This window comes from Empidonax traillii, unplaced genomic scaffold (genome assembly GCF_003031625.1).
Source record: "Empidonax traillii isolate 1590-97213 ecotype Southwest subspecies unplaced genomic scaffold, ASM303162v1 scaffold430:size563586, whole genome shotgun sequence".
Classification (NCBI taxonomy): domain Eukaryota; kingdom Metazoa; phylum Chordata; class Aves; order Passeriformes; family Tyrannidae; genus Empidonax; species Empidonax traillii.
This window is the reverse complement of record NW_020955623.1, coordinates 146,787-155,756: the sequence shown is the minus strand read 5'-3', so window position 1 is coordinate 155,756 and position 8,970 is coordinate 146,787. Positions and strand designations below refer to the sequence as shown.

Below are 8,970 nucleotides of genomic sequence, written 5' to 3'. Positions count from 1 at the left end.
CATAGAGTAGTTTTACCACACCAAAGTTAATTTTTATGCATGCTTAAAAATATATATGGGGAAGGGTTGAAAAAGATGGATATCAATTAAATAGGAATAGAGCGAGAAACTTGCATAGCTCATGATTTTGTAAATAAATTTATTTGTATAACACCATAATGTAATATACAGAACTATGATAAGCAAAGATCTTTACAAAAATAAAGGGCTGCATGCTTATATATTTGTATTTTGTCACTAATAACTTTTTGGCTGGTCTCAATTAGCTGCTAAGCTGTTTGCCTGAGAGCATTAAGCCATCAGGAGAAAAACTGACTTTATTTTTCCTGGATTAAAACCATCCATAATTACTTATTTTAAAATTAAAGCTCATTGCTGGAATTCCCAGTTAGAAAAACAGCAAGGAGAGAAAAACCTTTGACTGACTGAGGTATCTTCTCTTCCATCTTTAAGTATTCTTTGTTCTGTTACCCCTTCTGAAAAGGGAAGTTTCTTAGAAATGTCATTTCAAGGCTGTGCTCTCAGATGGTGCATCCCATGCCGGCGAGTAACTAGAGAATGTAAACATTAGCTCATCCCTACAGACACAACACGCAGTGTAGTTCCAGCAGGATCGTGCCGGGTGCCATCCCCTCGGCTGCCATGGCAGCAAAGGCCCCCGGCGCTTGCAGAGCACAGGAGCTTCGGTGTGGGGCTGAGCCGAGCCCAGGACAGGCTGGGTGGCTCCAAAGCCACATTGAAGCATTAGGTATGTTCAGAGTGCCCACAATGAACCACCAGAGTGAAGCCAGTTCTCTTCCAGCCACTACGGAGCAGCTGTGACTGGTGGCTCCAAAGCCTGGTCTGTTTTCTACTTCCTCACATGCTGAGTACACAGCTCCCTTGCTCTGAAGGGAAATCACCTCATCTGACGCCACAGCCTGTTACCAGGTCCCCACACAACGGACAGCACACACAGGGAGCACCAGCAGGCCTGGTACCACACTCCTCCTTTACGGTACACAGCCAAAATGCAAGCTCAACCTAAATGATGGACATAGCAGATTTTGTTCTTATACTCTTAGTCCAACATCCCCCATGAGCAGGCAGGGTCCCCAGTGGCTCTGGCACTGCTCCCACTGCTGCTTCCTCACGCGAGGGGCTACAGCGGCAACATTCTCTGTATCGGGCTGAACTCACAGACCGTGGTTGTACAAATAACCGATGACCCTGCACAGTCACTGGTGTGGAGTGGGCAGTAAGCCAGTGCTGTACTCACAGGGAATTATTGCTTGGGATGGTGAATGTGGAAATTGCCATCGGGGAGTGAACACAACACCTTCCACGTTTTGTGCACCTGCTCAGTGCTGAGGTGCAGCACCCGCCAAGAAACCATGAGCAGGCTCAGCCAGCACATAACGCACGTAATCCCAGCACAGGCAGCGCTGCCAGGACCTTTGGGAGTCAGGCAGTAACACTCCCTCGCCATCCTGTGTGTGGAGCAGTGAAGTTGCCAGGCATTCACAAACGCAGGCAGAAAAGAGCCGTGCACAGGCTGTAGCTCAGCACCAGGAATGTTTCTGAACACTGGGCAGAGTATTTAGACAAATCATCACGTCTGGAAATAAATACCTTGAGCACAGAAGAAATCAGCTCCAGCCAGTGATGAAGAAGCCAGGTTTCTCACTGCAGAGCAGTTAGGAAGAGCAGTTTTGGTAGTTTGCTGCAGCTGGACTTTGGGACAAGGGCCATGGAGCAGGCACCACTGCAGTAGGGTTCTGCACTGGCACAGCAGCCCTGGGCCTCACTGCTCTGACACACCAGTAGTGAGGCAGTTCACCACTCCTCTTCAAGATGGAAGGTGAGCAGGACCTTCCTGCTGCCTGTTGTAGTCTGAGCCAGCCCAGAACTTCAGAGTAAGCCCCATCCCTGTGTGCCAGCTGATTCCTCACCGCACAGAGCCCCTGCGCAGAGCAGGACACGGGTGGGAAGCCAGAGCAGAAGAGGATACATACACAGAGCAGGAAAAAGGAGGGATGTGCAGGACATTTCTGCCTAGAACTAGTACAGGGTCAAAATCCATCTGATCCCCACTAAGAGGCAGCTCTTCGATCGTGCTTAAAAATCACCGGTTCAAGAGCAGGTGGTCAAGGCAGATTTTTACAATCTCATGACTAGGAGCCACAGGTACACGCACCACTTCAGCGATGGCAGCAGGCCTGTTTTAAGCCATTTCTGCTCCCAGCCATGCATCAGCCTACACCCTTATTTCTACAGGCTGGCACAATTAATGGCTTGATTAGTATGCAAATGAGAATGCTGTAATGACCTGGCTTTGAAAACAAGATCGCAGCTTTTTGTAGCAGATGAGGCCACATTTCAAACTCTTTCATCCTGCCTGAACAAAGTAGAGAGGTTCTCTTCAGATGCTGCAGAGAAGAACCTGAGACGCTTATGTGCAGCTTCGCAAAGAATTTTCCTTCAGCTCTGCAGCAGCACAAAGGAAGTTAAGAAACTGTCTGAACTGGGCCATGCCTTAATTCAACATTATCGGTGCTGTGAGCAATACTAAGGGGGACCTTTACAAGCCCTTTAAAGTCTTACAAAAAGCAGCCATACAGAACCTTCCAGCTACCAGAACCCAGAAAAGGCCATTCAGACTAAACCACCAATCCCCACTGAAGTAGGAGCTGCTGTTAGGAACCATTTTAAAAATCCAAACACTATTGCTACCAACACAGTTCATACTTCCATTATTTCCCATTCAGATCTCAGCCTAGGCCTGTCCCAACTTGCAGCTACACAGCTCCAAGCAGTCCTCAGACCAGAAGTACTTTTCAAGCCAGTCTGTATCCTTATGAGGACAAATTGAGAAACAAAAAATAGACACAAATGGCAATGTTAAGAAGTTCTGCTTAAACATAAAAGAAGCACCCCTTTTCACTGTAAGCGGGACCAAACACTGGCACAGGTTGCCCAGGGAGGCTCTGGAGCCTCCATCCTTGGAAATGTTCAAAACCCAACCACAGCCCCAGCCCAGAGTAACCTGCCCTGGCTGCACTTGACTGAGCTGGGGTGAAGCAGGTCCCTGCCCACCTCACCTGCACTGCAACTGTGGAATTGCCCATCCACTGAATGCAGCTTCTAGAGGAAATACTGGCACTAACAGTATCTACCTCAGGACAGCCTACTGTATACACACACTTCCCTTCTTGAGTCAATCAGACTGTCACTTTTCTGTTCAACAGGAGGGGGAGAAAACAGAAATACAATAAAACCCAATACAGTCCAAAAAAATCTACAGTTAAGGGTCTGAGGCAGCTGTTGTTAAGATCAGAGCATAGCAATGACTCCTAAAATTATCTGTCATCTCTTGCCACACTGGTCAAAATTTAAAGTGGCTCCAAATCTTGGCAGTAAAAAGCATAGCATAGAGCAAGTAAAGAGCATAAAAAGCATCAGCGTTTTTCCACACTATGATAAGAAGTCACACACTACTTTCTTAAGGTAGAGCTCAGTAACCTCTCCCTGATGCACCTGAAAGATTTGCTCTCTGCATCTCTCCTTCAAGTCGAGGGCTTCCCCAGATCTTCCCTCCCTCCCACCCTGCCTGCCAGGTCATCTCCCTCAAGAGCTGATGTACCTGAAAAGGGTGGAGCAGTTGTGGTCAAAATGGCTGTAATCCCTTTCTTACATGCCCATCCTTGACTTATGTCCAAGCTCCTTCTGCTGCTGCCCTGCAGCGTCCACACTGCCAGTGCAGCAGCAAACAATACCATGGAGGCTGATAAGGCCTTCAATTTGTACCTGCAGAATTGTCAGCCAATGCAATTCCTGGTTTGTGTGGGTTATTTTTAGCAAGTTCTAATTTTTCAGATGATGTGGTGTTCTTTTTGAGTCAATACAATTACAGTTCTATGTTCTCAAGCATAAATGTTGGCGGTCATGCATGTAGCTTCAGGATTAAAATTATCAGTCATCTATAAACACAACAAAACAACAATTAACTTGATTCACCAAATGGTTGTCAAATCAGAGTAAGATGCAGAGCCCCAGACCCCTGCGTACCTCTGTAAGTACACTGCTTCACTGAGAAGACCCCTGCACCTTGCTGTGGATGCTCAGCACACATTCTGACAAGCCTCTGAAAGTAATGATGGGACAAAATGCACTTCAAGTAAAAGACAATGGCTGCTTGCTCATGAATAGCATTACAGAGGCATCACAACGTTTTGTTGTGATTTTGAAATCTCTCGTTCAGATACACTTAACTATTAGGACTGAAACAAAAATCATCATCAATTACTTTGTGCTTCACAAAACACACCCCTTCTTCCTCACATGGCACACAGGAATGCATCTAATGCACCTGCTTCCTGTTCTCTCTGGGGGGAAAAGACACTTTAGTTTGCAAGGACAACACAAAAACATAGTCCATTTTTATGGAACCTGGTACTAGGTGGACCCAATTATGTGAGAACTTTCCCAGAGCTCAACTGTCATATTTGACAATTTTCTTCACAGCCAATTCTTATAATGATTCCTCACAAGGATCAAAACCACAGTAAATCAAAGCATGGGACTTTTGCAGTCACTCTGGAAAAAAACAAGGTCTGCTTAGAAACATATCAGCCAATACATCCTAGTACCACAATTCCTTCTCTTCCACTGGACACATCGACACAGGTTTAATGCTCTGCCAAGCAAGCAACAGTGTAAGATATGGGGGTACTCCAAGTAAAGAACAGCTGCTTTGTTGTCAAGGAGGTGTCCAAGAACAGACGAAAAAAATAACTGGTATGGAGCTCACACACAGAAGGGCTTTTAAGGTAGAAACTCATCTTTGTAGTTAAAACTATAAAAAGTCCAAGACCTAAACTACAGTGTTGTTCTGACTGGCAGATACAGATCTTCACTCATTATGACATGAGGATGATCAGGGATATGCTTTTTTTTCAGGGCTACAAAACCTGTGTCTTAAATCAACTTGCTACATACCTTAGAAGCAAATTATGTATCAAGATGAAAATATTTACCCAACTGAATCTCTCCCACATGCTAAAATCCACAGTGTTGTCTCACAAAAAAAAAGTCTGAAAAGAAGTCTACTTCATCCAGGAGGAAGTGCAGGGCTGGTGAGAGCATTTGCCAACTGCAGCTTGTAAATGCGACATTCTAAACCAGCTCATTAGAAAGAATTCGAATCACACAAAGAGTCACCAAAACGATTTTATTTCCAGTGTTTAAGTGGGTATGCACACAGGCATGATACAGGTTTGGATTCATTAGGTCTTCATGCAGAATTATATTCTCGATAAAAGAAACCAGTTCCATCCAGTATCCACTATCTACACGCCTATGTTACAACATTTATATCAAATCTGGTATCTGAAGAAAAGATACACATGTAATATGTACATTTAAGTTACTTATTTTACAGAAAGATTAGAAATTCAAGTCACATAAAACTCAAAATCTGTATTAAAATTGGAAATATAAAACTCCAATATTTACTGGAATGCCTAAGGAATGGAAGCTCTGTAGCCACCTGTGTTAACATTTGTAAAATGTAATGAAACTCATTAACAGTAAAATGCATTCATTTGTTTGTAATAAGTTTCTCTAATTTAACAATATGGCACCCTAACAAACCAAATGAATTTATGATGAGGCACTTGTTAGTGACTAAACCAAAAGAACAATTTTCCTGCATACTAATGCCAGGCCAACTCTCAGTCAGAAAAACCATGTATACACTACACAGCATGTTGCATCAGATGCTTTGTTCAACATTTGTATGCAGCCATCAAATATACTTTTTCTTAAAATATATATATATACTTTAGTGTTCTTCTGGCTGTGGTAATGCACTGTGAAGACGTTCCACAGAGCATATTGATGAAACCAGCCCAAATGAAGGCTGCATAACAACAACAGTACAGGAAAAATATATATATATGTACACACACGCGCACACACACACACACACACACACAGAGTTACTGGGAAGTGTAACAGTAAGTTAATGAATTGCTGCAGTGGACACACCTTCCCATTTCAAAGATACTGGTAGAATCGAGATCTAACCACTTGGGTCCCAGACAGTTTATGAGGATGGGCATCAACTGCTGGGCTGAAGTTGGTTTTGTTCATATTCTGATAATTTTCACCATTTACCTGGTCTGGTGGCTGAAATGGTCCCGACGGCGGTGTTCTATTAATTAAAGTCAAGCTGCTGGAAGAACTGCCTTCATCTGCCTGCATGTCTGCAGATGAGGGCAGGTCTTCCTTTGATACATCTGCTAAGCTAGTGTTCTCAAGTCTGGGCTTTCCAGTTTCACCCGTATTAAGGTCAGTTGTGCTAGTGCGTAAACGTTCTCGTGCAAGCCAGTCTGAGATTGAGAGGTCCTGTGCTGGACATTTGGGCTTCAACCGAGTCACAGCTGAAAGCTCAGACTCTCTCTCTCTACTTTGACTTGGCTCCTGAGCTTTCCAAGCATTCAGGACACTTATTTCAGCGAAATCCCTCTGTCCTCCAAGCGTGTGCCTTCGCCTGATATTTTTTCTCTTTGCAGTCTCTGCGGAATTAGCTTTTTGATTCCCAACTCCAAACATGTCATCTGCAGATGACTTGAGTCGCAGCTTTAACCTGTCTGTAATTTTAAGTCTCCAGGTAGGTTCTTGTTTGTCAGCCTCGCTTCTGGCTGATGAGGCTAGACTGCTTGTTGATCTTCCTTTTTTCATGATGTCAAACATTTTGGTCACAGTAGGCAAGTCCTTCTCACTCTTTGCATCCCCTGAACCTTCACTGTCCGTTTTGTGCCGTGCAGATTTTCTCCTGGAGAGTGTATCACATTCAATAAGTTTGTGTGAGCTAAAAAGTCTGCGACTCTCTAACTTTGGCGTGGAACTTCCCTCAGTACAACTTACTTCGCTTTCTTCTGAGTTCCTCCGACTGGTCTTCACCACTTCCGAAACTTTCCCTTTGGAAAGCCTTTCGGCAGCAGCGCTGGTGGCAAAGACAGGGAAGTCACTTTCACTGTCTGTCTCCATAGGACGCCCTTCGCTGATCAATTCACTTCTCTCATCATCGGCATCTTCTCCCTTGCTTTCTGTCACTGACTGCACCTCAGGGCTCAGCATGCTGGCATCTAAACCAGTCAGATACATAGTAGATGAAGTAGTTGAATAGTCTGAGGTGATGGAGCTGACATCAGCTGCTAAAAACTCATTGTGTTTAATTTCAGGGCTGGCTACTTTTTTGCATGAGTATCTGTGCTGGGAAGCCTGGGAGGAAGTGCTTAGCATAGTGCCAGAGTCAGACACTGTCTCCTCAACCTGGGAAGAAGATTGTGAAATAGGCATTTTTGGGTTATTCTTCTGCATGGTTTGCAGACAATTGAGATTCGATGATTTTGTACATTTTTCATGGTAAGGCAGTGAAGGTTCCTCTGACAGGATACTTTCTTTCTTCAATGACTTCTTTTCATCCTTTACAACATTCACATCTTTTTTACTGCTGTTCTCTTTTTCCTTCAGGACAAACATCCTCTGTTTTCTTCCTATCTCTCTCTCTCTTTCATATTCCCCTTTAGCTGTGTCCTCTTTTGTTGTGTCACCACGAGATTGCTCTGCAAGCTCCTTCTTGAAAAACACATTATCCAACTCATCCTCTGAACTACTTGGTTGTGGTTTCTCTTTTGTTTTTTTCCGCTTGCGACTAGCTGCTGCAAAAATGGAGGACACAAGCAGTTCCTTGCTATACTGATCCTTTCCAGAACCCCAAGAACCCTGTTAAAAAAAAGGGAGAGGGCATAATTAAAAATCACAAAGAATCGTTAGCCTGAGACTGTTTAAAAGCACATCCTGAGCTTCCCAGTATAAAGTCTGTCTTTATTCAGGAACATTTCCATGCTCTTTCTGTAGTCTAAATTGGCCAAGAAGTCAATTTTCATCCTGAGAACTCCACTTTTTATCTGAGTCCCTTCAACTTAAAAAAGACTAGGTTTGCGTATACAGCTATTCAGTTTTTGGTTGACTAATAAAGCAGGCCCTCACTGCAGTAAGAAACCTTTTCAAGACCAGTTTGACCCAGTAACTGCTTCACAGATGAGGTCCCAAGAGTGTGGTTTCAAGCCCTTTTTTCAAGGTCTTACTTATACAAAAAGGGTAATTTCTCAAACTATTCAGTTCCTCTTTCACCTTTCAGACTGAGTGCTTAAATTGTACCATTCATTACTTCCAATAAAATGAATGCTATTCAAAACTCTAGTTTAGAAATGTAGAAAATGAACAGAAATAAACTTCTTCCTGATTTTTGAAGAATCTTATATACCTTTAGAATAGCACTGAAGCAATAAAGGGACAAGCCGAATTATTCCATTTTATGAATTAAAAACTATTTTCACTACGTGACGACATCACCACCTGGCCACGAACCACCACCACCACCAAAGCTACGAACCCTTCCTACCCCCTGCCCCACTGCCACAGGCAGCATGACATGGTGTCCTGAAAATGGGGCTATTTGGAGGTAACGGCTGAGCCACCAAACACCCTCACCTCCACGGTGAGCCAGAAGGAGGCACTGAGTCTTGTTCTCAACTCAGAGGGGGGCACCAGTGACACACCTGTACACACACCAGCATAAAGGTGAGCTCAGCTGTGTGCTGCCCTCTCACCCTGTGCTACAGACATCCAGTGTCAGAATCACCAGACAGCCCAAGAGACAGAGACTTGTCCACGTTAGATGAGAACTTTGTCATTAAACTGAGGATTGAACAAATGCCCACTTTTGTGATGTCCCACCCTGAACCAGTGTTACTCCCCTCATCTACACGGCTGTCCTCCCAAGCACAGCAATACTTCCTAGGAGATTCTGAAGAGCAACCTTTAACTACAACCTTTGCCTTCCTATAAAAGGAGGAGCTACTTCCTTCTCAAGAAGACCAGGCTGAATTCTAAGTATTGCCCTTTTCTCAGTGTAATAGG

General features: G+C 44.0%; 1 protein-coding gene across 5 annotated transcripts in view; it reads right to left on the bottom strand.

Moving 5' to 3' along the window:
• Positions 1-5,190: 5,190 nt before the first annotated feature.
• The window catches only part of ARHGAP21 (Rho GTPase activating protein 21), a 114,806-nt gene continuing 111,026 nt past the window's right edge, over positions 5,191-8,970 (bottom strand). For 3 of the 5 annotated variants that reach the window (XM_027894511.1, XM_027894513.1, XM_027894512.1), the window contains one exon: positions 6,037-7,770. In XM_027894511.1, coding sequence (XP_027750312.1) covers positions 6,037-7,770 — 1,734 coding nt within the window. Of the gene's footprint in view, positions 7,771-8,970 lie in introns of all 5 variants that reach the window. The other 2 variants (XM_027894510.1, XM_027894514.1) reach the window with 1 other exon arrangement.